This window comes from Argopecten irradians, chromosome 10, assembly GCF_041381155.1.
Source record: "Argopecten irradians isolate NY chromosome 10, Ai_NY, whole genome shotgun sequence".
Lineage (NCBI taxonomy): Eukaryota > Metazoa > Mollusca > Bivalvia > Pectinida > Pectinidae > Argopecten > Argopecten irradians.
In genome coordinates, this window is record NC_091143.1 from 36,528,697 (window position 1) to 36,546,297 (window position 17,601).

Consider the following 17,601-nt stretch of genomic DNA (forward strand, 5'->3'; position numbering starts at 1 on the left):
AGACCCTCAATGGAGTTATGACAACCACTCAATTACAGATATAATTTGCTTACTGAAGCGTTGTAAAAAACAAATTAACACAATATTTCCACAAATTCAAGATTTATTGTTCAACAACTGGTTTTTATATCAACAAAATGTCCTCAAAATAAGAAAACTGATAGTACAAAAGATTTCCATCATATAACAATATTACATTGTGATTTAACAAATTACCAATCACACTTAACCAAGCAAGTACATGTATTCTCACGTCCATTCAACACTCATACCTAGGTAAGATGAAACATGTGCAAGAATGATCATATGATACAATGTTCACGTTCTCTATACAGAGGGTGATCAATGAAAGGTAGTTTGCTCATTCACCCCTGAAATTCCATAATGGACTGGTCAAGTCTTTGATATAGAAGAGTCTAAATGTGTCTTCAAGGGGTATGTGAATGAATTAAAATATAATAATATCGCTTTATGTTTAGCTGTCACATAAATATTTAGTTTTTCACAGCAGAAACGGCTCAAGATGTAGAAACAGTCAAAAGTTACACACAATAAATTTGTATACTAATTGGAGAAGTTACATCAAATACATACCGTATTCGACCAAATAAGCGCCCAGGGTGCTTAAAAAAATGATAAAAATGAAAAGGTGCTAATAAGTCAAAATTATTGCAAATTTATACCGTTTTATGTAGTTTTGGTCCTTATTTATGCCTGGGCAATTGAAATTGAGGCCTCAAAAAGGGGGAGGGGCACTTATAGGGACATGGGCGCTTATTGGGTCGAATACCGTACTACATTGTACCAGAATGGTAACAAGTAGCTTTGTATCATTGTCGAGTAGTAAGCTTAGTCATTAGAAATGTTCAAGAAAATGTTTCTCTAGTAATACTTGTTAATGATTATATCATTGCGAAAACTAAAACAAGGATTCCTAATGCACAGGCGTTTGTAACAATGAACTAAGGATAATACATGTGCAGGTTAAAAATTTGCTACCAAACCCTGTGTCCTAGCTTCAGGATAATGAAAGAATCTGAGACTGATGTCTTAACTTAGCCAATCAAAAATGGTGTAACGCTGCAAGACGTCATTTGTGATTGGTTAAGTCAAAACCTAAGATTGTTTTGGTCTCAAGATTATTTCAGGATTTCAGAGCTTGATCACAAGTCTAGTTTGTCAGATTACAAATTTTTTACTGTAGAATTTATGTGTCATAATTATTCTTTAAATGAAAACATTTAGTTATTCTACATCTCTCATAGCCATTCCAGGGAAAAAAAGATTTGTTATACAAATTTTGTTCCACCTGAATATTTTCTTTTTGGTACCAGGGAATTTACATATTTAAATGTCACAATACAAAACATAAGTAACTCAATACAATGCATGCAATAAAATTATTACCAAAGGATCACAGGGATATGGCTTGAATTTCCAACCAACAGTTTTTCTATTCATGTTTTATCAATAGCATCTCATGATACAAATAGACCATTGGTTGTAAATTCCCTGTGCTAATGATTAAATTTAGAGTTATCTGCCCAGTGTACTGACAACAATACACAATGATGCAGAAAACATTTACAAAAATTGTGCAAATAAAAAAAATAATAATAAATTCACAAAATAAATGTACACCACACATTAATCCATTATCAAAATAAATGTACACCACACATTAATCCATAATCAAAATGAATGTAAAATACAGGACAGTCAAATTCATGATCATGTGGATCAGAGCAAAATAAGTTATCAGTATTATTTCATTGTACTTTACACAACAGCAGGATAAAGGCTTACAAAATAGAAACCACCAAGATAGAGACTGATAAACTGTTAAACAAAATACCAAAGCTGCTATTGTGTATGGCAAGTCTTAATAAATTTATAATGTGAATCAATAAGAGACATTTCTCCAAAGGTATCAATACATTTTGTAAGAGCAAAACATAACTCCCAAAATTAAATTCAAATTAGGTGCGAGTAATCCTGCCCAATGAACGTGTATTCCTAAATATGAGTTAGGCAGCTGTATTTGTTGTGATAGTAATAGATTTCGTGCGATAACCAATACTGTAATATGTATATACCCAGCAAACCTGTCTTAGCTGCATAATCATAACTAGTTCTGCCCATTTACATACACTTCAAAACTAATGTACCACATACAAAATATACAATACCAAAGAGCAAATATACAGGTACACTAATTACAAACTTGTTAATGCTTCACCAACAATAGGACATTTTGTTATTCCGATTACATTTGCACAAGCAATTATGTGAAGTATTCATGGCACTTTATTGGGTAAATTAACTGTAGAGTAAATTTAAGCATTTTTGATGTAAGAAATTGTTGCAATTTGTACAGTTAAATCTTGGTAACTCAGGTCGACGGAAATGTGATTACACTTCAAGTTGTCCGAATATTTATACCTAATCTTATATAATATTCATGTAGTGAAAATGATCGTATAATATTCATGTAGTGACATTATAGTCTGGACCAAAATATATCTCCAGTAATTCTAATTAAACAGGTTTGAGTTAACGAGGTTCCATACTCTTAAAGACATATTAAGACACTTTCCCTGATTAAAACAATAATTGAGGCAATTTAAATACACCAGCTCTCTCGTTGGTACAACATTTAATACATCCACACAGAGACATGTCATTGATATAAATAGGATTTCCTTTGGCTATATATCGTAGCACTATCTGCATACAGTAACTGATTTCTGGTACCAATTTTCACAAAGTGGTGCTGGCACGTGTAAAACAGATGGTCAGACGAATGTTTAAAACAGAAGGTAAAGGACATGTACGAGACGATGGGATAGGTAAATGTATATATAGCAAACATTTCCTTTTTTTTCCTTTTTTGTATTTTCATTTAAACTTCACGAAGTTTCCCCATATTCAAATTCTTTATTTTTGTAATTATATTTAATGAATCTTCTTTTGTGTACCAGCACAAAAAAGGAGATATTTTAATTTTTAATGAAAGAATTTTCAACAAAAAAATCCTTTTATCTTAAAGCTACGAACTATTGAGTGCCATCAAGCTATTTCTATACAGTTTCATTCAATTACTTGCTTTATCTTCTCAGTACATCACTATCAGTCAGATCAAGCTTTCACCACTGGGAAAAGATTCCTCCATTTTCCTGCTATAATTACAAATCTAGAGAGAAATCCTTTTGTAGCAATTTTTAATCAAATGAAGAAAAAATGAAAAAATGAGAATAAGTTAATCTGTGTTTCACACATACCACTTCTTTTCACAGTAATAAATCAACATGTATCTTCACACAACACAAGTCTATCATACATAATCACACAGGGTTTACTTTCATAACAATCTAAAATCTCACATTTCATCATTAACTGTGTGTGATCCTTTGAATTTCAACTGTGTGTCATTTTTCTCTGTTAATTTGCTCGCAACTGTTTCACTGTCTGTGTCAGCCATATTGCTATTGTCCATGATCTGTTCTGATTGGTCAATTTCATATTCTATAGAAGTATGGCCACTTGATGGAATTTTCACAGCTGGTGTTTTGGGCGGTATTTCCCAGGGAGGTCCTGGTTTCACAGACACTTTTATGCCGTAAGGGTCATCAAGGTCAGCCTCCATTTCATACCCAGTTTCCAGGAGACTCCTCGACTTTCCAGCCATAGGAATGTTCCTAGTTTCAAGTCCGTCTTTCCTTCCCAAGGGACTGAAGTTAGGTACGATGATGAAAGCAAAGGACAACACCAACACCTGATAAAGAAAGAAGATTGATTAGTAATTTTGTAATATAATTATGTCTTAAAATGTAAAATATGTACACACAAAAAACATACTCATGATTTTCAGGGAAAAAAGTCACAACTTATACTCTGGAAAATACGTATAATGTGTATAATGAAAAAAATATTGAAGTTTTCTGTCATACTTTAAATTGTGTTTTAATTAGTAAGTACAGATTTTGAAGGCAATTATTAATTCAAAAGACAGGCAGCTAATAAAGTTTAACGTAAGTTTAGTAATTGATATCTTTAGAAATTAGGAAAAATGCTATATAAAATAAACAACAGATGAGAAATGTTTTGTTTTCCTACATCTATAAGACTTACCATAATACATGTTGATGTCTGTGGCTTGTTTGCCTTTGATAAAATGTATGATTGTAGTTTCTTTAGCTGCTGTGTGAGTGATCTGGAAAATAAATATTAAGTAAATCAAATATTGATTGCGAAAGCTATTGGTATATGCTCTAGTACCTAATTTAACAATCTATGAAAGAACAAAGAATAAATGGAAAAGTTTTACACAGATTTTATTAGCATCAATAATGAAACATATTTGTTGAATCCTGCAGTTAAATTATTTCCAACATTTTTTTCATGTTTAAAGTAGAATAAACTTGCCGACCATGTCTAAACAAATTACATTTGGTGCATACTATCCAAGACATTAGATATACATACAGGTTATGCTTTTCCAGGCTATCAACTTTCTTTTTGAGTTGTTGGTTTTCTGTCGTAGACATTTTTACCCTCTTTTCTAGTCCCTCAACATAGCCTTGCTTCCTCTTTCTGCTCTCCTTGGCAGACACCTGCAGGACGAAAATAGATTTCACTGACATTTGATCTATTCACAAATTAATTTATTTAAGAAGATAACGCTGCATAACCTTTCCAACTGACAAGATATCTGATCTATGTAATCATTGTTATTTCAACCAACTCCAGGAAAAGAATATTTCCTTAAAGAGATAAAGAGAGCTATTGCTTATTTAATATTGTCCTCGTAATTTATTCAGTTAAAGTCAATAATTAACGTTTTATATGTCTGCATGATAAAGATGTCATTAAATAAATTCATATTGCCATCAGAAATTCCTGTTTCTCTGTGACTAAAACTTTGGGTGTCATATTACACTTCTAATAAGTAACTGGATGAGCCCTTACTTTATTCCTGATTTTCCTGCGGACGGCCTTGAGGATTTTTTCCTCCTCTTTAGTGAGAGGCATATCTGTTGGTAGCTGAACCCCTTCCCTGGCCAGGAGTTCTCTCTCCTCGTCAGATAGTTTTAGCTCGGGAAACTACAAACATAGAAAACATCTCTTATAATTACTCTCTACCAGACTTCAAAAGTAGGAAACTTTGAACACACTTCTGTAGAATTTCTCGTTTCCCTGTTTTATGCATTTTATTTACATAATTACTTCAATTAGTTCATTAGATACACCGGCATCAAACCTCTTAAACAAACAGGAAATAGGACCTCAGTTACACTCTGAATAGTCCAAATAGTCCAAATATTTGAGTTAAGTGGCACACACTTACCTTTGAGGATTTTGTGTTAATGTCCTTCATGGTAAATGGAAGGCCATCTGTATGGTTGGTGGTAAGTTTGATGATACGGACAGTACTCGTGTTGGCACTACTGGTCATCCCTGAGCTATTCAGGTCGTCTACAATAAAGAAATCGGTATTGGTCATAAAATAATACAAGTAGAAAGCCCTTGATTTATAAATACTGTACCGTTTTAATTCAAAGTACTTTTCATACTATCAAGTGATTATCATATGACAATCACAACTTAGTATATCTTTATAAATACAAAGATATGCAATTTTTATAATTCACTAGTTTTAGTCAATGTACTAGCAATCAATGATCATACATTTCACAGGATGATTTTCAGTACATGAACATGATAATGAAATCATAGGATCCAGTGAAATTCTATTTATTTAATAAAAATTATATATTTGTCAACTGACATCACACATACCCACAGGAATATCTAATTACAAGCATTTTTCGACATTACCCTTCCGTGAAGACATTTCTTTGTATATGGACTTAACTACATTGAAAGGAAGCAGTACTTTTGAGATCCATCAGCCTTTCAATAGATTACATACCTTAACTAATATATCATGTTTCTGACTTTCTGTTATATTGTATGATGCTGGTTAATTTTGAACGTGATACCCATAATTCATGCATACACATTATATATTTCTTTTTATGTTTTTTTTTTTTTTTTACATTTCTCTTTTATTTCACACCTACCTAAACTAATGGTGACAGCTTCATTATCTTTCCCTTGTGTACTATCAATACAAGTAAGAAAGTCTTGTTCTGAGAGGAGACCTGATGCATCCAAGTCATCAACACCTGCGATGTTAAAGTCTTTCATGTTGACATCCTCCATAGCTAGAGGACTGTGTTCTAATTTATCCATGAAGTCTGTTGTCATGCGTGTTGATGAATCTGACAGATAATATTCCTTAGGACTGTTTTGTAATTGTTCGTCGCCGCAGCTTTGTGGCGAGTATGCACTTGATTCTAGTGACACCCCGCTGTCACTGTTTGTTGGGGATCTCTGAGCATAATAATCATGGTCGGTGTGAGAAGAGAAACTTTTTTGCCGAGGCTGGTCAATGTCTATATCTAGCTCTGTGTCCAAATCACCTAGATTTGCTTCTTTAAGTACACTCTCCAGCAAGTCGCCATCTCCCTCAGAGAAAAGTCCAAGTTCTGACTGTAAACAAAAAATTTCTAAATCAGCCCATGCATGTTTGTTTTCACCATCACTTAGATGTACAGAATCTTTTTTTTCCCCAAATCAACTTAAAATTCATATTTATTAGGGTATTAATTTGGAAATTTAACTTCCAAAATGAAATCATACATTCAGAAAATATTTCAAATTGATTACAAATAGTCAAATATGTATAAATAGTTTGGCTTCTGTAAAATTTTACTTAAACCTGAAAGTGAATAATTTAAAGATGCATAATTTTCTTGGTAACATTATATTAAATAATAAAGTACCAAAGTAAGATATCGGTAATTTTAATAAGATATTTTATATGGTTGGGAACAACAATAGAGTTATTACCAAAACTTGATGCGTAAACAAATTCCAGTTTCCATCTGTCCTAGAAGAAAATGATTGTTCACTGTCTGAATCGGATACATTTGCATCATAAAAACTCAAGATATCACATTCATCTCCACTCAGTTGGAAAGGCATCAACACATCATCAGTCAGACATTGATAATCCAATTTACAAGTATCCAAAGCCATGATAGAAGCTGGTGGTATCACAATGCAAGTTGTGCTTCAATTTTTTTTCATTGGGTATGAGCAACAAAATTTTGCAAAGACCTTTACTAAATTACTTTGATGTTGGGTTGCATCATAAAGAGCTACTTCTGCAGAGTGTGTACACATGTAGTGGCACCAATATAAATATACATGCTTGAGCACCGGATTCCTTCTGGTGAATGATGATGTGTAACAAACCCATTGGTTTTTGTGTGATGAAATGTCACAGTGGAAGTCCCTGACTACACATGATCCTCATGTAGATGAGTCATACTAGACTGGATTTATAAACAGTTTTATGACAGAATTTATTTTATACAGCAGTTTACAGCTGTCATTTAAGCTATAAAATAGTATACATGTAACAGCTGCAGGCTTGCATTGATTTCTAATTTGTACACTGAATATGATATTAGCTGATAATGCATGTAGACACAGCTTTACTGTGAATATAAAACATGTACAGTCCAACACAACTCGCCATACATGTGAATAGCTTTGTTACATTTTATTTTAGGTTTCATGGGTTTAAAATATATACTTACAAAATCCACGGTCTGAATCCCTGGCACCTCAGATTTTAGCAGACCATCGTCGTCATTAAAGAGCAAGTCTAGGACCTGATTTGGGTCAGACGTGACCGCCATCTTTCTTGTTTACGGCGTTACTGTAGTGCGTAAATTTTGTCCATGCAATATTCGCTGCTGTGGATTACCTTTCGTCACAAGAGAACACGTCACTCACCAAAACAGAAATGTTTCCCTCGTCAAAACCTCCACGTGTATTGGTGTATATAAAGCCTTAACTGGAAAAGCCCTGTCAGTCCTCTTGTGCAATACACACGGGAAGTTATCAACCAGGAACCGAGATTTCGGTGTTTACGTTGTTGCCAATGTCAGTTAGCAAAACAGAATTCTTCTTAAGTGTTCAGATACGTAACATATCATCAGCCATTACATAACTAATAAGCAAAGCTTGGAATTTCAATATCAAAGTTCCATTCCTTGTTACAATAACCTATTTCGTCAAGGATGTTGTTTCTAAATTTAGCGACAGTGTCATCATCCCCGACACACCGCTGGAATGACGTGGAGGCGGAAGTAAACAATGGACTTTCGGAAATTATTTTACCGTAAAACCACAAGTAAACTCTAAGGGTGTTCCGAAATAAACGATGACCCTCAAACAAAAGTTGCATAAAATAGCACGATATTCAATAGCTTGATTTGTTTACTTTTTATATCTAAATCATACTTGTGAAAGCATTTGAAAAGTAATCGAATATAATTTTCTAAAGTATATCATGTAAGTAATACACTTTAAGTGTTATTATATTCTTTTGGAGATCATCAATCATACTATTTTACGCGGGAAAATATAAGTTGTAGTCTACACCACGTGTCAATTTTCCCTCAAAAAGAAAACCATGAGCGTAGTTAGGGTTCAAACAATGTAGATGCAATGTCATTTCCTACCGAATCCCCTACAATGCTTTTAGTATTTTATTGTGTGTACAGTTATTGAACTAGTACAATATCCTACAACAGCATGATAAATGATAAAGTTATATAGCATACGTCTCTCACCCTCTCTAGTGCCCATTCCATACCATCAACCCCCTACCCCTCCCACCACACCCACTTAGCCATAGCATATAAGGAACCGCCGATCCACCCACTAACGAAGGAAACAGACGGGAGATCAATCAGGGTTTAGCGGAGCTTTGATTACACTTTGGTGCATTATGCACCTGTGTTTGAAAAAAGAAATATTGAACTTCATGGCCTATATATAGCAACTAAAATCGATCCGGATAAAATATACATGATGCATAGCTGACGCCACGGATAAACTACGATGCGTCCCGAGAAGAGAGCATTTATATAGCCAGTGCACAGGTTTACGACGCGCGCGCAAAAAAAAATACTGAAAAATCAGTATTTTTTTTTAGTTATTTGGGTTTTTTTTGCGCGCGCGTCGTAAACCTGTGGCCAGTGAGATTGCAACATAGGCCTAGCTCATGCATATTTTATCCGGATCGGCCACAGTAAATATTAATAAGCTGCCGTTCAAGGTGTTTGTCATAATTGGGCTTATATCGTCTTAATGACGGCACTTTGTATAGATGTGTAGGATGATTTCGAAAGGAAAATAATCGCTCTTTCCAACGGTAGTACTGTTTTTACGACGATGTACTAGAAATGTGTTTTTATAGCCGCTAAAGGTAGACGGGTTAGATATTTGAGTCTAAAAGCTTGCCACCCTTCTCGTATATAGTACCATGTAGAGTAAGAACGAATATATGTACCCGGCCTACTATACCTTTCGGCCGGGTACGAATTGGTCCCTATGTGTCGTAGTGGAGCACTGCCTCCGAAAATCACTTGGGCATAGTTTTCTATACTTTTTTGTAGGTTTCCAATTATTTTATGCGTATACATGCATATTTTTTTTGTCCAAAACAAACATAACTACCGTTCTTAATATCTACCGTACCGCTCACACAACGTCAAATTCACAATTTGTGGGCTTGCTGTATAAATTCTCTTCAGAAAGACCTTCATATGTATTATGTAAATAAAATAATGCCTCGATGAGAATTTGATAATTTATGTGGTTCAGTTTTATTGCCTAGTAGGTAAGCGATATCAAACAAGTACGATAAAAACGCAAACAGACGTTTGAATGGTTTGCATAATCATTACTTTGCTCCATTAGCAATAATAGGCAGCAATTGTAGCTCTAGAGACGTCACCATTATCTGTCTAAAAGTCTTTTGAACTACAATATTGCAGCTACATGTAGAGTATGATTTTTATCGTTTATTTATCTAAAGCTCTAAAACGTCTAAAAATGGTCTTAGGACACTCTGGTGGGTCGTCCATGATTATATAATCTGTAACTAATCCTCAGATCCCTGTGTATGGCACGTGTACTAGAACCCTTGAATCCAGTCCCTTACTTTAAACTTACTTTAAAAAAAGTATACATAGCTATAACACTAATAGTAAAAGTTTGTGAAAGCTTATACTTACTTAATCATCGTGAATACAGTGTGTGTTTTTTTTAATGAATATCTCTATTGTCTATCAAATCACTAGCTTTGGTAGTATTTGTACATGTATTGCAATATCATGGATGGATCATGGTTAATGCATGTACATGTATGTTTTAACCAATCCAACTCAGATCGATTTAAAAAGCTACTTGTCATAGAGTTCTGCATGAATTGTAACCAAATTTGGACAGAAACATCCTTGGGGGAAGGGGGGAATAGTTTGTATGAATTTGGCTCTGACCCTCCGGGACAGGTGGGGCGGGGCCAAATGGAGGAAATAGAGGTTAATCCTTTAAATCTCTACTAGTCGTAGAGTTCTGCATGGAATGTAACAAAATTGGGCCAGGAATATCATTGGAGGAAGGGAAACAGAGTTTGTATACATTTTGGCTCCGACTCCCTCTGGGAAGGAGGGGCTGGGCCCTATAGGGGATATAGGGTAAATCCTTTAAATAGCTACTCGTCAGAGTTCTGCATGGAATGTAACCAAATTTGGTCAGGAATGTCATTGGAGGAAGGGAAACAGAGTTTGTATAAATTTTGGCTCCAGCCCCCCGGGAGCAGGAGGGACAGGGTCCAATAGAGGAATAGAGGTAAATCTTTAAATCGCTACTAGTCATAAAGTTCTGCATGGAGTGTAACAAAATTTGGCCAGGAAAATCATTGGAGGAAGAGGAATAGAGTTTGTATAAATTTTGGCTTCAAAGAGTTCTGGATACAAAGGACTGTAATCAAACTTGGCCAGAACCTTTAATACCTTCAGAAAAGAAACAATGATCTTTTATTTAGAACATTACTTGTCATTACAACCACATGAGTGATACTGGCCCTCTGGGCCTCTTGTTTCTTTTCCAATCTTTTGTGAAATATCACTGACTAGGTAAAATTGTACAGTCTACACTGTTTTATGATCATGCAGCATTTTGTTTATTATACAGCATATCCTAATGAACAAACCAAGGAGTGAGTAGCCCGAAATGTACATTATCAACTGATATACATGTTATATGGTCTATAACTTTGAAACAGTACATCAGTATTGCTTGGTTTATAAGATTAGGTGCTGTTGACATCCGGGTCATTTAAGGACGACCTTCTGTGTGTGCAGTGTATTGCAATATGTGGATGTCTGTATGTTTTGGGGGACTGTGGTATATTTGATTTGTATAGATTGTATATATATAGGCAATTTTTGTTATCCATGCATTATATATATATATTATCAAATAAATATGTTGACATCTGCATTACTAAATATCAGTTCCAATAAGAAAACATCTTCCCACCATCCATACAAATTACTTTGTAGAAATGCAAAAATTTAAAGTATATTTTGATACACATTGATAAAAGACAGACTTTATAACTATAAGTATGATACAGATATTTATTGTAAATTCAAGATCTGTATACATCTGCAATCTGTTATATCAATAAACAATGGGATAAACGAAATACCGTATACAATAATACTTAAATAGTTATTAAAATGTCTCCATTAATTAAAAAGGTATTCATATTACAATATAATGTTTTTTAATCAAAATTCTGTAGTGCATGATAAAAATTAATATTTTGTTTATCATTCAAATCCTTTACGATATATTTCTTTGATTTTATCATCCACATTTACATAATATGTCATTTTAATCACATGCTCTCTAGCCAGTAAAATGTTCTTGTCTTTAAAAGCATTTGATATTTCCATAAAGCAGTCATCAATTCGTTCATTATTTTCATTCTGTATTGCCTGTATAGATTCTGGACTATCAGCATCAGCCAGTTCTTCATTTATTTCCATGATTTCCATGAGAAAGTCTGGGTCCACATCACTGTTAGCCTCCTCTACGGGAAGCTTGTTGAGCTCCAGGAGATAAAGAGCTCGTGACAGGGGCTTAGTCAGGGTTGTGTAGGCCTTGTTAACCATGGATGACTGTATTTCAGCCAGCTCCCTTTCTTTCTGTAAAAAATATCACACATTTCCAAAGTTAAAATTGTGCAGTTTTAACAATAACTCAAAGTTTACAGTTACATGTGCAATAATTTCATACGCGTACGAGTCACACATCAAAAAATTTTTTTTAATAATATTATGATATTCGACACCAAAAGTTAGCAGCATTTTGATAATAACAAAAATAAAAAAAATCGTATAAAAGGCCTTTGCGGCTTATACACAGGTGGGACTTATTGTCCGGAAAATACAATACCTACAATGAATATGTTTTCTAATTTTACAAATACAAATAACAGCCTTTGAAGCCCCCACTCACAAGTAAACACTTCATTTTTGTCCTGTTTTTACCCTTTAGGCCAAAACAAATATGTCTGTTTAGGGTTATATTGGCAAAACAAATAGGTTCCCTAGGTCAGGAGGATTTTTAAAAACTTTTTAGTGTCTTTCACTCAAAAGAATGGCCAGAACCGGAGTCTGAGATCGAAATCCTGACTTTTTTTTTGTTGTAGAAAAGTGGGGAAAAAAATAGGGTCGGGAATAAAAAATTAGGGTCGGTCAGGTAACCCTGAACAGACATATTAATTTTTTTGGCCTTAATTTATTTTTGTCTGTTTCAGCACAAGTAACTAAAAAATGCACTGTAAATAATCCCCCTCCCAATGCCGCTGTACTTTCAATATGCCAATAATCTTCATCATTGAAGCAGAGACCTAGATATAATAGGGACAAGTAGCATCCTATATTATATCTAGGTCTCTGATTGAAGGACAGCATCAACACTAAGAAGAAGAGTCAAGGAAGAGTTATTATAAAATAATTCATAAAAAACAGCACACAAAATTTAAGTTCATGCAGTAGACATCCAATGCATCTTTACAACTAAAAATGAATCTCACCTGAGTTTTCTGACTGTACTTGTCTGGATGCAGAACTTTCTGGAGTTCTTTGTAAGTAATTGCCAAGGTCTTCAAGTCAACATCAAATGTTTCCTCCGAATCTAAAATTTGAAAATATGTCAAATCTGACACCTGTTGGACAACACCACATTCACAAATAAACATTTCAGATCTGCCATCCTTTGTCTTTCCGCATTTCCAACAAGTTCTCCCACACAAAGTTGAAGATAACCTGCCCCAAACATGTGTGTTTTTCGACAAAGTGAAAGTAGGACTGTCCATCGCTCGACCTTCGTGAAGCTGGCTTGCTGCAATCTTGTTTAGCCTTATGGCAGCTATTCCACTACAACGTCTTGTGCGTACGTATCCATTTGGTATTTCTGAATGTAGTCTTTTGTTTTTATTTAACATTACAGGTGTTTTACCGATAGTATTCAGTTGTTCTATGAGGCATCGGCGTAGCATGATTCCCATGGACGCAGACATCTTGATTCTTACGAGATCCAGTCACGTGACCGCTCTTTGCGGCTAGTTCAAGAAGCCGTAAATCTCGCGATATTTCATATTATTTTTCGTGCAGCTCTCGATTTGCAGTAAGTATATGTAATGCTTTTGAACAAAAATACTTGCAAAACACACGTAAGGAGAGAGTGATTTGACAACTATCATGTACAACACAGTTAAAAGAATGGATAACAGACACAGGGATTAAAACTGGCTCTTTAAAAAACTAAATTCATTATATTTGCAGGTTCTATTGTCATATAACAGGTATTAACCATCTTGATATTTGCATTGCTTAGCTAGCTCAGCCTAGCTGATGGGAGCTGTTTTTCATGTGTTATCAGTTCATTAGAAATCAATATTGTCTACAATCACATAACAAGTTCGGTTATAATGTGTGCCATAAAATATACATTTGTAGTAGTTATAATTGTTTGTTTGATAACATTAATTATTAGGGCCGTTCAGGAAAAGTTATTATCATATCCTTTGACTATATAAATGTGTACATATACACCACACTATCTCACAAGGGTGAACACTCAACAGAAGTCCAAAAAAAGTGAAAGGAGATGTACACGTTAGAAAGAAGAAAGTTAGCTATATATAGTCAAGCAGAAGAGAAAAGATAAGATCTTAAACTTAGTCACCTTTAATATTTATGATCGTGTAAAAGGGGCAGCAAGTTCTAATTGTACGTATTGACCAGCTACATGTACATATGGTTATAATCTCTTACATCTATACTGTTTCTTTTCTTTCAGAAATGAGTAGGAAACAGACACCCAGTGAATTTTTGAAACAAATTATTGGTCGACCTGTTGTAGTAAAGTTGAACTCTGGTGTGGATTACAGAGGTAAAGTTTACATCTCTTCACTTCAAATATGGCCTGCAGCCTGAAAATTAATGTATGTATAGTATACATATATATATACTACAATATTAGCTGATTGACAAATATATACCAATGAATAAAGTATTTATTTACAGATGTGATAAATACAAAATGTGATATGCAATTATACAAATATTGTTGTTAGGATTGCATTATTTTATGGTTTAATCATGAATTTTTAGGTGTACTGGCCTGTTTGGATGGTTACATGAACATTGCCTTAGAGCAGACAGAGGAATATGTAAATGGCCAACTAAAGAACAAATATGGTGATGCCTTCATCAGGGGAAACAATGGTAAGCATCAACTTGACTGCTAGGGTGTGCAAAATCTGTAGCTGCATGGACAGATATGGTAGAAGAAAAAAAAATGAAAAAGTGTAGAGATGATGGGAAAAAATGCTCTGTGTTCCTGGGGTGGATTGAATGCTATGGGACAGCCATAAACAATTTCCTTAATATTCATCAATACATTTAATAAATACACATTGACAGTATTGAATAACACTCTTAATCTACATTTACAGATTACATATTAGGGAAAAGAAAGAAAAAGTAAAAGAAAGAAAGAAAAAAATGAAAATTGAGTTTATATATAGGAATACCCAAAACTTTTATAATTAAATAAATTTCATAATTCATACATTATATACACGTGGAGTGGTCATAATGGTTATAAATAACATGATTTTAATATTAATTATTATTTTCATCTATAATTTCAGTCCTATACATCAGTACACAGAAGAGGAGAGTATGAAAGTATGTCTGGGTGTGCAAGGTCATGGGAGTTTGTGTGGCGTCCAGGAGCGAGTGTGTGCAGATTTGAGGAATGTGTGTGCACATCTATGAATGAATGTGTGAAGGGCTGGAAAAATCACAAGGGAGGGAGGCAACTGTGACATGGAAAAGTGCTTGCTGTCACCATAGAAATCTCAGAATTGGTGAACATGTGTTTAACAAACTGCCATAAGCTTGATTTCATAGTCAAAAGGCTAAATCCTCTGAAGTAATGCATCTCAAAAAAAAGATTTGCAGACCATAATTTATTCAATAACTTTTTGAACTGTTTCTGTGATCAAATTGATCAACTGTGTTTTGATGATATTTTCCTTCTGCACAAATACTTGACAATACAATGCTTCTGGCATTTAGTGAAAAAAACTCTTTATTTGAGTAAAGATCTTGTTCAGGTTTAAGTATACATAGTGAATCTTTCATATCTTCTCATATGTACAAAAGCCTCTCTTTAGTAGCCAATATTGTTCAAATGTATACACAAATTTTCATTAATTATCGTGGCATTTCATGGTTTCACATGTCAATTTTATCATTTTATATGAAGTAATAAAACAGTTGTTTTGGTATGTGAATTTATTGTCTTCATTTGAATAAATCATCATATAATAACTTTGTTGGGAGTTATGGGAGACTCAATCAAATTTAATGAATTTAATGTGTGTGACACAATCAAATTTAATCTGGTGACAGGGGGGGGGGGATGGTGCTATAGATACATTACTCAAAGGTCATGATGACCTATAGTCAGGTCAGTTGAAGCCAGCCAGCTTTCATGTGTTAAAAGTCCATAAAGCTCCTTTCTGATGTGTTTAAGTTACTTCCCTTTGTTTCCCACCATAAGATACTAGAGCTGATCTTTGATGAAGTTTTTTTGGTGAAAATTTGCTTAAATATTTCAGAGACCAAATTTCATCACCACAGGGAGAAAATCTTAACAAGTAAGGCAGGGCAATATCCCCCATGCCTTGCAGTAGTACTATATATATTTTCTGTAGAACCTGCATGTATTTCATGGTTGTCTCTCTAGATAGCAATCTGTGACTAATGCAACATCAGATTTGAATGTTTCTTTAATAAAGAGAAACTATATCACAAATTGGAAGTCCTCAATTCTAAAGGCACAAGGGTGCTATAGTCTGAGACACAGGGACCTGGCACGAACATTTTTAACCAACAGTTACATATATATATATTATAGTATACTATAATATATATATGTATACTGGGTTTTTTTTAATTTTCGTGCCAGGTCCCTGTGGCCTGAGATACAATTTAATGAAGCTTACCAATACTTGAACGGTTGTGGAGTTATATTGTACAGGGATTACCCCAAAACAAAAGGAAAAAGTGATTTAGTGTCTAACTTTAATTTCCATGGTAAAAGAAAAATATTGAAAATGGCAAATGGCATAAATAGAGCACAAGCCTGATATACATGTATATATATATATATATATATATATATATACAGAAAGTTTTAATGAGTGAATCGATCTTGGAGTTAGAGCCCAGAAAAGCATCTCTGACGAACAGAGCACCAATTTAATATCTCGCGTTTCGTGAGGGATAAGAAGAGAAAACACTCCCCCTAGTGTCCATGACAGTTAATCCGAGGTCTCAAGTTGCCAAATATATTCAAATTCAAACAAAAGCTTTCCATCATTATCGATACTCGCTGCCTGTACAGTGAAACACATCTAAAACGAACACGCTTACAACAAATTCATGGTTATAAAGTAGTAAATCTCAATCCCCATCATGGTTCCTATACCGGTAAGATGTCTGTTATATGTGTACATGTATTATGAACTATGCTGTTGACGAAGTGACTTTGTTGGTCCCCAGAGATTTGTTATAACCGTGTTTTACTGTACAGTTCAACTTTTCTCTTACCCCTGACAGGGATATCCACAGCTTTACCGTTGTGAGATTTTTCTATCTCACCTTAGGGTAAAGACATGCTACACAAGAACTTTGCACATGATCACATGGGTAAGAGAAAAAGAATTGCTCACCTTCCTTGGGGTGAGAAAGAAGATTTCAACCCCGGGATAAGATTCTTAATATAAACTGTCAAACACTCGGAAAGCTTTGTGTTTGACAACTTAAGAATCGTACACCTCGGGTTGAGATTCTCCTGTCTCACCCCAAAGGGGGTGAAAGAATCTATTAGTCTACATTGGATGTCACCAGGACCAGCATATTTGGCCGATATTGCCAGATTTATGAATTATACAAGTTTTAGTTACAAAATGTACTATACATTAGGAAGGAAAGTGTCAATTATGACAGAAAACACAAAAATCCAGATTAAACAAGGACTGGTTTTGACATGTTATACTGTATATATTATACGCTTACACAT

The 17,601-nt window shown here is 34.3% G+C and overlaps 3 protein-coding genes across 4 annotated transcripts; 1 reads left to right on the top strand and 2 right to left on the bottom strand.

The window, feature by feature from the left end:
* Positions 1 to 85: 85 nt before the first annotated feature.
* LOC138333789 (cyclic AMP-responsive element-binding protein 3-like protein 3) lies at positions 86 to 8,295 on the bottom strand. 2 transcript variants are annotated; one of them, XM_069282387.1, is made up of 7 exons: positions 7,671 to 8,295; positions 6,084 to 6,555; positions 5,348 to 5,475; positions 4,969 to 5,103; positions 4,486 to 4,613; positions 4,132 to 4,213; positions 86 to 3,775 (listed from the first exon to the last, which is right to left on the bottom strand). In XM_069282387.1, exons 1-7 carry the CDS (start codon positions 7,770 to 7,772, stop codon positions 3,380 to 3,382), a joined length of 1,443 nt encoding a protein of 480 aa, XP_069138488.1. In that variant the 5' UTR covers positions 7,773 to 8,295; the 3' UTR covers positions 86 to 3,379. The 2 variants fall into 2 exon arrangements, with proteins under 2 accessions (XP_069138488.1, XP_069138487.1); XM_069282386.1 differs by lacking the exon at positions 7,671 to 8,295 and adding an exon at positions 6,916 to 7,297.
* A 3,277-nt stretch (positions 8,296 to 11,572) lies between these two features.
* Positions 11,573 to 13,522, bottom strand: LOC138333790 (iron-sulfur cluster co-chaperone protein HscB-like). The gene is made up of 2 exons (XM_069282388.1): positions 13,037 to 13,522; positions 11,573 to 12,143 (listed from the first exon to the last, which is right to left on the bottom strand). The coding sequence occupies exons 1-2, from the start codon at positions 13,520 to 13,522 to the stop codon at positions 11,766 to 11,768; spliced, it is 864 nt and encodes a 287-aa protein (XP_069138489.1). The 3' UTR covers positions 11,573 to 11,765.
* Positions 13,517 to 15,800, top strand: LOC138333791 (U6 snRNA-associated Sm-like protein LSm6). The gene is made up of 4 exons (XM_069282389.1): positions 13,517 to 13,629; positions 14,305 to 14,397; positions 14,619 to 14,732; positions 15,161 to 15,800. Exons 2-4 carry the CDS (start codon positions 14,307 to 14,309, stop codon positions 15,193 to 15,195), a joined length of 240 nt encoding a protein of 79 aa, XP_069138490.1. The 5' UTR covers positions 13,517 to 13,629; positions 14,305 to 14,306; the 3' UTR covers positions 15,196 to 15,800.
* The last annotated feature ends 1,801 nt before the right edge of the window (positions 15,801 to 17,601 follow it).